This window comes from Colletotrichum gloeosporioides, assembly GCF_011800055.1.
Source record: "Colletotrichum gloeosporioides strain Lc1 chromosome Unknown consensus_11, whole genome shotgun sequence".
NCBI classification, from domain to species: Eukaryota; Fungi; Ascomycota; class Sordariomycetes; order Glomerellales; family Glomerellaceae; genus Colletotrichum; species Colletotrichum gloeosporioides.
In genome coordinates, this window is record NW_025544656.1 from 559368 (window position 1) to 573829 (window position 14462).

The 14462-nt window shown below is 54.8% G+C and overlaps 4 protein-coding genes across 4 annotated transcripts; all 4 read left to right on the forward strand.

The window, feature by feature from the left end:
- Nucleotides 1–1880: 1880 nt before the first annotated feature.
- Nucleotides 1881–3272, forward strand: GCG54_00013839 (uncharacterized protein; the record flags this gene model as incomplete). The annotated part of the gene is made up of 2 exons (XM_045413685.1): nucleotides 1881–2796; nucleotides 3199–3272. 2 exons carry the CDS (start codon nucleotides 1881–1883, stop codon nucleotides 3270–3272), a joined length of 990 nt encoding a protein of 329 aa, XP_045269756.1.
- A 577-nt stretch (nucleotides 3273–3849) lies between these two features.
- GCG54_00013840 (uncharacterized protein) lies at nucleotides 3850–4867 on the forward strand (the record flags this gene model as incomplete). The annotated part of the gene is made up of 2 exons (XM_045413686.1): nucleotides 3850–4602; nucleotides 4664–4867. 2 exons carry the CDS (start codon nucleotides 3850–3852, stop codon nucleotides 4865–4867), a joined length of 957 nt encoding a protein of 318 aa, XP_045269757.1.
- A 4259-nt stretch (nucleotides 4868–9126) lies between these two features.
- On the forward strand, nucleotides 9127–10281 carry GCG54_00013841 (uncharacterized protein; the record flags this gene model as incomplete). Its single annotated transcript, XM_045413687.1, has 1 exon — nucleotides 9127–10281. One exon carries the CDS (start codon nucleotides 9127–9129, stop codon nucleotides 10279–10281), a length of 1155 nt encoding a protein of 384 aa, XP_045269758.1.
- Nucleotides 10282–11367: 1086 nt separating this feature from the next.
- On the forward strand, nucleotides 11368–13425 carry GCG54_00013842 (Low-affinity potassium transport protein; the record flags this gene model as incomplete). The annotated part of the gene is made up of 2 exons (XM_045413688.1): nucleotides 11368–12661; nucleotides 12713–13425. The coding sequence occupies 2 exons, from the start codon at nucleotides 11368–11370 to the stop codon at nucleotides 13423–13425; spliced, it is 2007 nt and encodes a 668-aa protein (XP_045269759.1).
- Between the last annotated feature and the right edge of the window lie 1037 nt (nucleotides 13426–14462).

Sequence of the window (14462 nt, forward strand, 5' to 3'; positions counted from 1 at the left end):
CTAGCCTGGACTCATGTGTTTTTGAAGAAGTGTAGATTCTCCCGTCGATCCGCGTCACGGGTGCGGCGGTGCAGAATAACAAAAATAGTGTGGTGTCCCAGAGGGCGAGTCAAGATTCGCATTCCAGCTGGCCCGCGTAACTCAGGTAGAGTCTAGAGAGGCAGATCTAGATGGGGTTGTTCAGCTCAACAGGGCTGGGCGCTTCCGGCTCCCTTCTCTCCAGCCAGTCAGTTGGAGCTGAATGAGGTTCTTCGCCCGGCGGCTCCCTCCGGTGCGGCTGTGGCGAGGGAGGCGGCGACGGGGAAAAGAATGGCCGAGGACATCATCGTGACTTTGAGGCTGGATATGCGGTTGACAACGAGCGTTTATGAGCCGTTTGTGATGCTAGCAGGGTAAACAATACCTATTGAACATATTTAAGGCTTTATCGGCTCTCTTAAGTGCCCAACTGGCGATTGTGAGAGGTATTTGTCGCGATTTTTGTCAATAGCGTTTTCATGGCCATGGGGCGTCACGATGAGCAACAACAAACATCCTGACGCGACTTCCGACGCGCAGAGGTTCGCAGAGGTTCGCGGTGACTTTAAAATATGTGGAACGTTTCTTTAAGAACTAAGGATTACTGTTATGTACTTGATTTGTGAGAAAAGTAGTTGTGTTGCGGTCAGTGAGTTTTGTTCAGTTTAAACAGCACACATTGAAATGCGACGTTTAGATTGTGAAAGATGTTGTGAAAATTGGCATCAAAACGTCGTCAACTTAAACTCACCAACCCCCCGCCTAGCGCATACCTGATCCAAATAATCAAAGTCGCACGACAGATCTGACGCAAACAGTTTCATCCCGTTTCCCACGCTTGCAAGTGGCCATCCGGTTCCATTCGTCAATCTGGCAGCGTTGCGTCCCGGAGGATTTTAAATAGGATTCCAGGATTGCGGGCAGTTGATCCTTCCGCTTATTGGGCGTGGAGACGCAAGATATGATGCGGATCAGAGCCGAATTGAAGTTGGGGGGGCAATTGGCGTGGTTCGGACGGTGGCTCTCCGTGGGTGGTGAGATTGCCTAAAAGGGTATCTCGTGTCGGTTCACGGCATCGTGGCCAAGGCTTTTTGGGGCTTGAGCCAGCCTTATCGGTTCCGACCGTTCGGTAGTAATTTTCTATTTTGAGTGTTGACCGAATTTGTTTCAAGGTCTATAATTACCGGGAAGATACCTACCTATTCCAATGTTCATAGGAAGTGAATAGTTACCAATGGAAGGCTAGACATGCCTTGAGCAGAATTAAGTGCTGCAAGTCTAGCGTAAGGCTACTCACCAGAAAACTGCTCATCATGGTTCGAAATAGATTTTCTTCTGAGAAACTTATACTACCAGACTTCCGTTGCCATCCAAGAATCTATGGGTGAAAACAAGGGCCCTCCTATTTCCTTGTGCCTGGGCGGCTACATTTCCTGTGTAGCGAAATGTTTACAACACGAAGGACGATCACGATAATAACGGTAGTAGTAGTGACGGCGACGACGATAATATTAATGAGGACGATGATAATAACGATGGTAGTGGTAGCGACGATGAGAGTCCTCCAGGCTCCTCAAGGTATCTACATGTGACCGTCACGGTGTAGGCCCAACTTGTCGCGGACTCTTCAGCCGCCACCTAGATGGCCATTCAATTCCGTAGGACCTCAAAAATGACGATAGACTCCTTTAGTCTTGGCTTTAATGAGTGCGGATGGCCCCCTCGTGCACCTTTTCGTCTTCTTACAGGATTACACCTTGCCGTCCTACTATTTATCCTCTCCTGGGAAACACTTTCAAGCTGAAGTCTTGACAGCTATCTCGAAACAATCCTTCATACACCAGTGACCACAATCAACAAAAATGCCTAGGAAAGTCAAATCGGTTAAAAAGCGCCCAGCGCCTTACCGCGCACTGCGAACTAGGAGCAGCACTGCGAATTCCAAGTCTGCCTCGGTCATTGAAGCCGCCTCTGGCCAAACGCCTGAACCTATCGCTGCTGCTGCCTCAGCCGTCGTCACTCTTCCCGATGCTTCTGTAACTAACGACATCTCCCCAGGACCCGTTGCGCCTGCAGCCTTCCCGATCTTCCGCCTCCCCAGGGAACTCCGGGACCTTATCTACGAATACACAGACATATTACCACAGAGCAGATTCCTAGAAGCCAGACTTCTGACGGGCGAGAAGATCTTTTCTAGCGGGGTGGTTCGCGCCAATTCGAATGGGGTTCCCTTCTCTCGCGCCTGGAATAGACCATCTTTGCTTCGCGTCTGCCGCCAGATGCGGCATGAAGTCCTCGATCTATTCTTCATCCAAAACATGGTCTATTTCGACGACGGCAGTGCGTCGGAGTCTCACAAGGACTTTGAGGAAAGCGCATGGTTTCGTCTCGCCAAACTTGGGAAGAGAGCAAGCGGACCCGAGATCCAACCGCCGCGACAGATTCAGTCGTTGTGGAAAGACGCCCTCGCTAATCTCCGCCGCATGCACGTTAGAATTCGCCCGGACGCCGTCACGAAGCCGGAGTGGTTCTCCTCAGCGATCAAACACGCTCCTCGGTTGTCCATCGTCAGTCTCGGGATCATCGACAGACGGCAGTGGGATCCAGAACCCCTTCTGGACGCATACTGCGCGGCGTTGAACGAGATTGAGAGTCTGCGCGAATTGAAGCTTGCGTACGGGTTCCAGAAGGAAGACGTCGAGGTGATATCGAAGAAGGTCAGCTGTTCGGTGAAGATACTATGTAATTGTCGCCTTGAGGAGAAGGGTGACCCTCTAGGTAAGACACCTGTCGCTGCGTTTCGTGATTGCGACGGTTCTCATCCGACGAACGTGATTCTCGGTTGTTATTTTATAACGCAGCCCATAAAACGTGAGCAGCTGAAACAATGGTGGCATACCCGAGGCGGGTCCTGCACATTTTATACGGAAGACACTTCTGATGGATTGAGTCGTAAGCGCCTGTTGACGCTCTATTGTACGGAAGCCTCTCGAAGATTGAATGAAGCGTAGGACAGCGGTACAGCTGCCAAGCTAAAAGGAGGCAATGGGATGGATGGGACTAATGACGGCAAACACTAGTTCTGTCAAGAGTGAAGAAAGGGCAAGACTGAAGCCAGAGGGACGACGGGAGGAGGAAACATTCTTGGTTGCGCGGATGCCACTCCGATGCTGAACATAGACGCTTGGGGCTCCGGTATCCAGTGTCAAAATGTGCTTGATAAAGGAGCCAAGTACATCTTCTTCTTTCTCTGAGCAAATCGTGCGTGAATCTGGTATCTCACCCACTTGATAAGAAGTTTGCTAGCCGGGCGGTGTTCGCCACGCAGGCGTGTAATGCGTATATCGCCTCTGTCATTATTGTCTATCATCGTCGTTTTCATCATCTTCTTCATCGTCGTCTTCATCGTCGTCTTCATCGTCGTCTTCATCGTCGTCTTCATCGTCGTCTTCATCGTCGTCTTCATCGTCGTCTTCATCGTCGTCTTCATCGTTGTCTCCCATCGTTGTCTCCCATCGTTGTCTCCCGTTGTCCATCGGCGTTATCGTTTTCTCTACTACTGTTGTTCATATCTAAGTATTAGGTGTAATACCTTACGTTTGAAGTTGTAGAGCACGCCTGGATAGCCAACTGATCCTGCCCGACTAGCAATAATTCTCAGGAATTTGCGGAGGAAAGTGCTCACAGCTTGAACGTACCTTCCGGAACAGCAACTTTCGAAGTGGTCCTTCCTGTCCAATAACAACTCAAAGTGAAAACTCTTCTTCTTCACACCTACCTTGATAAACTTTCTTCTCTTCACACAACACCCGTGTCCTTTTCACGTTCACCATGGCCACCACCCCCGCCGTTCTTCGTCTTCCTCGCGAACTGCGAAATATGATATACGAATACACCGATGACTTCCCTCGCCAGAAAGTGCTTTTCGTCAAGCCATTCACGACCAACGAGACCCGACAGAAACTCAAGATCTGCGGACGCTGCAAGAAAGCCTGCGAGACCTGCCAGTGCAACCGACCCGGCCTGCTCCTGGTGTGTCGCCAGATCCGAGACGAAATCTTGAACTACGTCTTCTCCATGAATATGATCCATTTTGACGACGAGTGCTGGATCAAGTTGGCTCGAATCCACGACGATCCAGGCATCGAGTACCGCTCCCATCCCGAGCTCCGATCGCTCTGGGCCCGGGCCCTCGACCACGCGCACTCCGTCAGCATCAACCTACCCCGCGACAAAGGAACGCGTCTGAAAGCTATTATGTCTACTCTTCCACACATGCCCAATCTCAGGGAGCTCTTTCTCAACCTGCCCAAGCGCAACAACAAGTGGGAGTGGCTCGGAGACTTCTATCAGCTGCTTGACGGCATTGAGACCCTGCGGCATGTCAAGCTCGGGAAAGGATTTGATGAGCAGCTTGGCCAGGCACTTCTCGACAACGTCCTCTGCTCGGCGGAACTTGCTTGCGGATGCCCTGGCGTTGGGAAGGCAAACCGCGACCTTGACTACAAGTTCCCTCTCATAGAGACAGAGCTGCATAGAATGGGTGGATGGCGACCGATGGCGATGGCAATTCTTGGATGCCACGTTCGCGATATCGGCCGTACTACAGATTGGCTACATGAGAGAGGCACAATATCGCAGGCAGGTGCGCAGTGGCGGCCCTGGCACAAGGCTCGCGGGTGCCAGTGTGTCTTCCGTTACCAAGACGAGGCAGGGAAGCGCGTGGAGCAACACTAAAGACGACGACAAGGACGACGATAACGACGGGGAAAGGGATAGATACAGGGAGGACAAGGACGACAAGGACGACAAGGACGACGGGGATGAACAAATGATCAAAACGAAATAAACTGTTGGACCTAATGTGGGTAGTTCTTCCCCCGGATAGCAAGACTCATCTTGATACGGGGCATATCACAGAAGAAAGCACGTAAGTTCTGATCACAGCAAAAGAGAAACCCGGAGAAGTTTTCCACAGCAGTGTTATAGAAGATAAACGATTGCGATGGAAAGGAATATATGCGGATCGCCTCTCACATGCGGATCGCACATTCATGTATCGAAGCAAAGCTCCAACTTCCCCCAAGGCTCATCCAGACCAACACCTTCCGCCCGCAAAAAAGCTAGGGAAAAGCCCGCTCGGCGCAACGATCGGCATAATAGAAGCTTGCGTACGATAGTGTCAGGGTGCAGCAGTGCAGGCACAGGTATGAGGGGCACCGCGGGCTGCGCGTGCGCATCAAACGCGAGATCGGATGGAAGTCAGACCGAAATGGCGCGCGGGTGGACGCACAATGCGCTGACGAACACTTGCCCTTTTTTTCTTTCGTTGCTCTTCAGACGGAACGTGGCCGTCTGGGTCTGTGCAGCTTGCGACTTGTGACCGGACGAAGAGATATGATCTACGGCATAATGAGAGGGGTGAAGGGGGAGGGGGAGGGACAGAGAAGTGGGTGGTGGGCTGTCGTCTGGACTTCAGACGAAGCGGTCGACTGATGTGAGTCAGGTAGTTCGGGAATTCGGCGAGGCTGGGGGGAGGCTTGGGAGATCTGTGTTATGCGATAAGCGCTGGGTTGAGCTTGAGACTGGAGATATGGGGATGGAGGAGGAGGACTGAGTCGGGGCAGGTCGAGACGGGTTGGATGAAGTGAATTAAGGATTTTGCTACCGCTTGCTGCCGAGGTTGGGTCTTGAGGTCGGGAGAGACCGAGGTCTAGATGGTCCTCTGATCGGAGGAGGGGAGTTTGGAGTTTGCGTTCCTGCTGGCGAGTGGAACACTCTCTGATATGAGGAGCGATCCGTGGCCAAGAAAGCGAAAGCGAGGCTTGAAGGACTTGAAATACATGCTGACGAGTTGAGGAGACACTATTTCTGACCTGCCGCCGCGGTTCTCACCCTGCCAAGACGGTTTGCCTCTCATTCCACCTGACAGGAGTCGTCGTGAGAGGAAGCGGCAGTTTAGAAAAGTGCCCAAAAAGAGTGAATTTGGGAAGAATTCAGGTACACCAACGCACAGATCAAACACAACCTCTTGGCAATCGCGAAAGCTGGAAAGTGCCTTTCGCCCTGCTTGCGGATTGCGGGCCTGTCGACCGACGCTCACAAAATGATAACAACAAAATTCCTCGCTGACGGATACGCGCGCAAGTCAGGGATGATGTCAGAAAAAAACATGCTCCCAGACGGAATGGACTCCTGTGTATGAGATGGACGGGAAGAGATGTCGGTCAAACAACGCCCGGGGCCGTCTATCTTTCCAGATTGGGAAGGCTTCTGCCGAAGGGAAGCCTGTGAGTGGGCGGTTTGCCATTTGGTGCGGGTTGCGACCCGGTCGGTTTGAGGAGGCGTCTCAGGGAGCCTGGACCCCCTGATGAGGCTGTTTGACCGCAATGCGATCTTGCTGACAGGGGTGGCTGGGGCCCTTGGACTTTGTTGGCGTTGCAGTTGCAGTTCGCGCAACCATCAATTGCCTCTTTTCGGTAGCTTTTGGGTTAAGGTGAGTGGGAGATTGATGACAGGGCACGGCACGTCTGGTGCCGGGCGCGAGTGAATGGGAGGATTGTTGGGCGAGATGAAGTTGGCGCGGTTCGGTTCCGAAGCGAAGTCATTCCGGTTCATGGGGTCACCTACATCCCCCCTGAGCTGAGTCGTATTCAACAGAATGTCACCCTCGCAGGAAGATCTTTTGCCCCAAGCGTCGTGCTGGCTGTGAAGGAGCAAGGACACGGGGGCGAAGGGGAGGAAGTGAGACGCCAGAGGCAGAGTGAGAGAGAGGAGAGGCCCGGGCAATAGAGCAACTGTTAACGATGCAAGAGCCAGATGGCAGCCGACCGCGCCAAAGTCAATCTGGATCGACGGCAAGGAGGACAGAGTTTGCGGGCAGGCACAAACGAGATGATTGTCCAGATTTACGAGGCGGTTTAGTCATCGGAATCAGAGTTCTGTTGGTGATCTCTAAACGGAATGTTTCTTCAACGGGTGTCAGTCACACAACCCGCGGAGATGTCTAAATGAATGGCAGACAAAAACAAGCTTCAACCAATCTAATTAACTGCTGGATCATCTGGGGAAAAGACAGCCGCCACCCAGATCTCAGGGACGATAGATTAAAAAAGTGAAGAACGAAGGGAAGGGGGTGGTGCACCGGGGGCGGCGACCAGCTGGTTCTGGGCCGCTGCGGTGCCGCGACACCCACTGAACAAGCATTGGCGATAGATTAATTTAATCAATTCAGCACCCGGACATGCGTGACACCGGGCGCTAACGGCGCAGGTTATCTCAGCCTCACCTTCACCCGGTCGCGCCGTTCCCACGGGATCATTTTGCTGATGAGCTTAATGGCACGACTCGCAGTTGTCTTGTTGTGACTTGGGCTCTTCCGCTTTGACGTTGGGTTGATGTTCTCGTGGTGTCGAGAGTCTATCGCGGTGACAGCTGTAAAGCATCAGATGGCATCCTCCCAGATGAACATGCATCAGCTCACATCACCACCAGACGGCTTCACAATCTTTGCACCAGACACGCTCGCAGTCTCTGAACAGTCGCAGCACCATCCCGCACTCGCTCCTCTGGCCCCCTTTCACCGCAAGAAACTGCCGCAGGCCGCCTCGTCCGCTTCATGCCCTCCCCAAGTGGATGGCCCCGTCGAGCTGGATTCATCCGTCTGCTTGTGGATATTTCCACCGCGATGGTGTTTTAGAGCGTGCCGGGGGAGTTTTAGAGTGCTGGAGCTGTCCCCTCGTGTAAGCGGGCAGCTCACTGTGCATTGGCGGGGGGCCGTTGCACTGAGGGGGACGGGCGGCCAACAGGCGGGGGCCGCGCTATGCCCTTCGCGGCGGCCTGGGACGCTGCTGCACCGCAAATGCGCCCCCTTCGCCTCCAGCTCTCTGCCGTCTTGCACCACGCATCCCGCCCGTGTTGTCGGGTTCTCGCTCTTCCATATCCTCAACTCATCTCGTCTCCCTCTTTCGTCATCTCGCATCCCGGGGTTGGCTGAGAGGCTATTGGCAGACTGACTAGATGGAGACTAGGCAGACAGACATGGTCTCTATCGCAGCTCTCGGCTGCTCGGCCTCCACCCTGGCCTGGGCTAGGCGCATCATGAAGCAAGCATGAGTAGTAGGTAGGAGGCAAGCTGCAAGGCTCCTCCATGCCTCTTTTCGGCTCGACTCCCGATCACCACGCACTCGCTGCACGAAGGTTCTGCAGAAGCCTGCGCAGAATCTGAGAAGAAATGGGACGGCCACCACCGCCACCCATCCGAACCCCCTTGGTCCCTGGGCCAATCCTCGAGTCCAGCCGACATGAGACAAACTCTGCGTGTGAGGCCAGTTGGGACGGACACTTTGGGCATGTCGCGACCTGAACCCGCGCCTGGCCATGAGCCGCCGCGCCTGCTGCTGCTGGTCCGTGACGTTCATGCCGCCGCACCATGTCGTCCGTCCAATGCTGCAGTATGATCGCCGTCTGGGTTGGCTTCCTCTCTCTTCGCCGTGCTTGGGGCTCTTCCGCGAGGCATGGCTCCCAACCCATGGACAGACTCTGACCACCCATGTTCACATCATCCCATGCGCGTTTACTGGATGGGCCCAGCGCATGCGACTCGGTGGACTGGAGCATCTCATCCCATGGGATGGATCGTTGACGAGGGGGTTGCCCGTCAAGGAGTGTCATCGTCGCAGACCTCCTCGACGTCTCGTCTGCGACACCCCTTCTCGAAGCCCCCAGTCCCAGCCCCATGGCGCCTGCGGTTCAGTCTGTGGTCCATGGAACCATCACGGGAAACAATCTCGTCTGACATCGTCCACACCTCACCATCTATATAATCCCATCTGCCCATCCCGTCTGTCAGTCGTTTCTTCTTTCCCTCCTCATCCTGCAAACCAAGCATTCGCCCTACTCTCCTCTTCCAATCTTTCAGTTCTGTGAACTTTTTTTACGTTCTCGACACTCTTTCTTGTCTGACAATCCAACTACAAACCGCTAGCCGGTCCTTTCCAATCTTTCTTCACTAAAAAGTAACTTCTAAAGCTATCTTCGATTCTTTCCATCATCCGGTCTTCCGTTGTTAAAAAACACCCAAAACCAACACAAACAAAACACTCAAAAATGTCTTACTCCAGCAAGACCCTCCTCATCTCCGCCCTCCTGGCGGTCGCCGAGGCCCGCTTCGGCCAGGAACAGACCCCCGTCTCCGCCGTCTCCTCCCTCCAGAACGTCGGCAACCCGGGCGAGGCCGCCACCCTCGCCGGCGGCATCCCCGGCGTGCTCCTCGCCGCCGCCAACCCCTGCGACAAGCTCACCCTCGCCGACAAGATCGTCACGCAGCTCGGCGACAGCGCCGAGGTCCTCGACGCCGCCAAGGGCCTCGTCGCCGCCGAGCAGAACTTCAACCCCTTCGTCGTCAGCGTGCCCAACATCTGCGGCGACGCCTCGCTGCCTGCCACCGAGGCGCTCCGCGGCATCGTGCCCCTCGTCGATCCCGCTGTTACGGGCTCCGACACCGAGAACGCCAACTCGGCTACTTCCAAGACCACGCCGTTTGACGCTGCGGGTCTGTCTGTGGCCGATGTCATGAAGGCGCAGGGCTTCTCGAACTTTACGACTGCGGGCGCTGCTGGTGGTAATGCCGGTGCTGGCAACAACAACGCCAACAACGGCAATGCCAACAACAACAACAACAACAACCAGAACAACAACAATGCCAACACTGGTAACAACAACGCCAACACTGGAAACAACAACGCGAACACTGGCAACACCAACGACAACGTTGACTGCGGAAACACAGGCAACGCTGACAACTCCGCCAACACTGGAAACACCGCCAACACCGGCAACGCCAGCAACAACACCGCGAACGCCGGCAACAACAACGCCAACACTGGAAACAACAACAACAACGCCAACACCGGCAACACTGGCAACAACGGCAACAACGGCAACGCCAACACCGGAGGAGCCGCCACCGGCGCCGCGGACTTTGGCAAGTGCACGCCCACCATGGACTTCCAGCTCGGCCGTGCCGGCCGCAAGGCCGACGAGGGCACCTTCCTGCCCACCGACCCCCTCGTCGCCCAGGGCCAGCAGGACGCCCTCAACCCCAACATCATCACCAACCGAATCTGCGACCAGCTCATCAACGTCTGCGAGGCCAACGACGCCGCCCACCAGCAGTGCCTCGACGCCAAGGCGCAGGTTCTTGCCTCTGGCGACAAGAGCGAGGCTGTTGCGACCACCTTCAACGGCCTCCTCGGCTTCTAAGCGCCAGCTTGATGTGTCTTATGATGTTATCACAAAAGATGGAATCTTTGAGGGTTCGCGTCTGAAGGGGTGGTGGTTTTGTTTTCCTATTGTTTCTATTATTCCCATGGTGTTTTATGAATGACTCCTGGAGCATGGCATGGATTTTGTATCATTAGCTATCTGATCTGGCGAGACGAGAAAAAGGCTAGGACGAAGGAGCTTGGTTCATCCTTTTTTGGGCTGGGCTTTGGGTGTCTTTTGGCGACGGCAGCTGGGTGTTCGTGAGTAGGGTGTTTGAATCAATTGGTTTGCCCCGGAATCTTCCGAGTCTTATTGACTGTGACTGTGAAGTGATTTAAATGAATTCATTGCTTGATCGTGAGGATGACTGATTGGGAGTCGTCGCGGTTCGCTTCTTCGGCTCAGGGGTTGACCTGTTTCAAGTCGGCTTCAGAGCTTCGCAACCGGGGGGTTTCCGGATAAACGGCGCAGTTGAAGTCTGCAATCGGGGATAAGAGATACCATCAATCGAAGTTGTCAGTATTTGAGATGCGCAAGTACATCCATCATCCAACATCAACGACAGGACTGAAGTCGGTCGTCGGTGAGGCTCGGTCAACACCCACCCGCCATCGGTGAAGACAACAAACAAACTTTCAGCGGGGCGCCCGCCAAGCGAGATGAAAGAGACCCGGCTTTCAGCAGCCGGCGTCCCCTTCTTAGCGCGCTGCTCCCGCACGTGTAATTTGTTTGGACGAATGACTCGGGAGGGGTCTATTGTGGCACCCTGACGACCCCTGCGAAGGCTTTGTCTCTCACCGACAATTTGTGAGGTTAAAGCGTTATGTGGGAAGGAAACACGGGAGAAAAACAAAAGCAAAGGAGGGATGCACCTGTGACCTATTTGGATTGCGGACAGCGGTTATTTGGTCTTTTCTTTTTGCGGCAGCAGGACGCCAGGAACGAGAGAACGTGACGCGCAGATCTGCGAGATCTTGTTGCTTGGCTAGATCGCAGCGCGCTTGGCGGCGTCAAAAGTCTAAAATTGCCGGCTGGGCGGACGTAGGGCTGGACCAGGGTCTCACTCTCACTCTCACTCTCACCATGACGAATCCGTCGCGACACCCGCATGGCGACGAGAACGGCATCTCAGACGACGCCCACGATGCGCCGACACCTCGAAGCTCGCCGAGCAGCGGCATCCGCTCATTCCTCCCGCCGCTGAACTTCATCACGCTGCACTACGCCTACTTCATCGGCACGTCCCTCCTCGCCTCGGCCGTCTTCTACGCCTCCTCGAACCCGCGCGGGAGCATCAGCTATGTCGACGCGCTGTTCCTCGTCGTCTCCGCCATCACGGAGGCCGGGCTGAACACGGTCAACCTCAGCCAGATGACCGTCTGGCAGCAGGTTATGCTGTGGCTGCTCATCGTCGTCGGCAGCACGATCTGGGTGTCGATCTGGACCGTGCTCGCGCGCAAGCACGTCTTTGAGAAGCGGTTCCGCGAGATTGTTGAGGCTGAAAGGGAGAGGGACCAGATGAGGGAGGGCGAGGGCTGTTTGCCCATCGCTCATGGGCCGGGGAAGAAGGCGGCGGAGGCGAGCGGTGCTGGTGTTGTGGGTGAAGGGGTATCGACGCGTGTTCGGGCTGTGGAGAACCATGTCACCTGGGAATCTGAGAACGTCACCCGCCGCTCGACGGCTTCTGTCTCGAGCAAGACGAAGCCCACGCGTCCCTGGCTCTCCATCCTGAGCGCGTCGAAGGAAGGCCGCAACGCGCAGTTCCACTCCCTCACCGCCGCCGAGCGATCCCGCCTCGGCGGGCACGAGTACCGCGCCCTTCGCCTGCTTGCGGTGGTCGTACCGCTGTACTCCGTCCTCTGGCAGGTCCTCGGAGCCTTGGCCCTGGGCGCTTGGATCGCGAATAACATGCCGACGACGGCGACGTCGAACGGTGCGAATCCGTGGTGGGCGGGGATATTTTTCGCAATTTCGGCGTTTAATAACTCGGGCATGTCGCTGCTCGATGCGAATGTCGTGCCGTTCCAGCAGGCGTATTTCGTGCTTATTACCATGGGCCTACTTATCTTGGCGGGTAACACGGCGTATCCCCTGTTTTTGAGGTTGATTTTCTGGTTGGCTTTGAAGGTGCTGAGATTTACGACGGCAGAGGGGGCGTGTGTGGAGTTGAAGAGTACGCTGGAGTTCATCTTGAAGTATCCGAGGAGGGTGTACACCAACCTGTTCCCCTCACGGCCGACGTGGTGGCTCTTCTTCATGGTCGTGTTGATCAACGGTATTGATTGGGTTGCTTTCGAGGTGCTGAACATTGGCAACCCCGTCATCGAAGCCATTCCGGTGGGTGCGAGGGTCTTGGATGGCTTGTTCCAAGCACTTGGTAAGTCGGCTCTATCTCAAGCTTGCCCGTATCTAGACTGACACCTGTCAGCTGTTCGCTCCGGCGGCTTCTACCTCATCCCAATCTCCTCCGCCTACCCCGGCCTCCAGGTCCTGTACGTCATCATGATGTACATCTCCGTCTACCCCGTCGTGATAACCATGCGCCACTCCAACGTCTACGAAGAGCGCTCCCTCGGAATCTACGCCGACGACGAGGAGCAGCACCGCAACCCCTTCCAACCATCCGAGAAGCACCACACCACCGGGGGTAGCATCATCGCCGACTTCTTCCGCCAGAACCTCAGCTTCGCCGGCGTCGGCGCCGCACGCCCTGCCAGCGGCCCCAACGGGTACGAGTCCCGGACGAGCTTCGTCAGCCAGCAGATCCGCGGCCAGCTGGCGCACGACCTCTGGCTGCTGACGCTCGCGGTGCTGTTGATTGTGATCATTGAGACGTCGCACTTTCTGGAGGACCCGGTGCACTTTTCGGTGTTTAACGTTGTGTTTGAGGTTGTCTCGGCGTATGGGTGTGTTGGCATCTCGGTTGGGTTGCCGAATGATGCGATGAGCTTTGCGGGCGGGTGGCATGCGGGGAGTAAGCTTGTGTTGTGTCTTGTTATGTTGAGGGGGCGGCATAGGGGGTTGCCGGTTGCGTTGGATCGGGCTGTGAGGTTGCCTGGGCAGAGGTTGTTGGAGGATGAGGAGGAGGATTGGAGGTTGAGGAGGGCGAGGAGTCGGGGGGTTGATAGCAGGCCGGTGTAAGCACTTTACTCTTGTTGCATCATTCCACGGCAAATATCACTTAGAGACGTGATATTGCTCAAGATACCCTTAGACTCTAAAAAACGGCACATGTTCCAGCCGACTTCACGATATGCGACACAGATGGAAGGCCAATATGCCTATCTTTACATGGAAGTATTTGTTATTTTGCCGGATAATTCTTGGAGGAACGGTGAAACGTAGCTATGCCTAGCTCTTGATTAGGCTCTCCAGGCGTTGACTGGCGTGCACATGGAGCATGGCGTGCGTAGACAAGCCACATCGTAGGATGTGGGCTTTGACAGGAGCGGCACAACTGTAGCTAGACTGGGCCGCAATATTCGATCCAACCACCCACACTGGTAGGGTTGATGCCAAATCTAGTCATTTGACTAACCCTTACTTCGCTGCCGAGAAAGCGGAGCTGGAGAGCCAGCGTTTGGGTACATTATTTACAAACATCCACTCACTCAGGATAGCTACAGAAGTGCCAAGAATGTGGTGAATCCAGAGCGGTCACCGCCAAAGTTCCGGCGTTATAGCTTCAGGTCTGAGACATGGACCTTTTGCGGCAGCTTTCACAGCAACCTCAGTATCTCCTACGCATGCGCTCCATACCCATAGGCATGCAGTGGTGTGTCGAGAAGGCAAAGCGAAGACCACTTCAGGCGTCACTTCTCGAGGTATTACGAGCGATCAAAACCCGTCATTACCTAGTGGCTTGGCATCATTATGGATTATGGGGTTGAGTAGGTATGCAACAAGTGGCGTGAGCACATGGCATGATCTTTTCATGGTCTCGGCATGTCAAAGCTCGTGGATGGTAGCATGACGCAAATTGTGTCCATAAGAAGTACATAAAGATTACGATGTGCATCGGGAAAATCAGCCGTGCAAGTGAGCCGCGGAAAGGTCTCATCGTTGAACATCCGCCTCTAATCTTTGTGATTGCTTCCTGCTGTCACCAGTGCCTTACAGGAAGTCTCATGCGCCAGAAATCATGGGGAAAATACTTTCCAACGTCAGAGCTTACTACA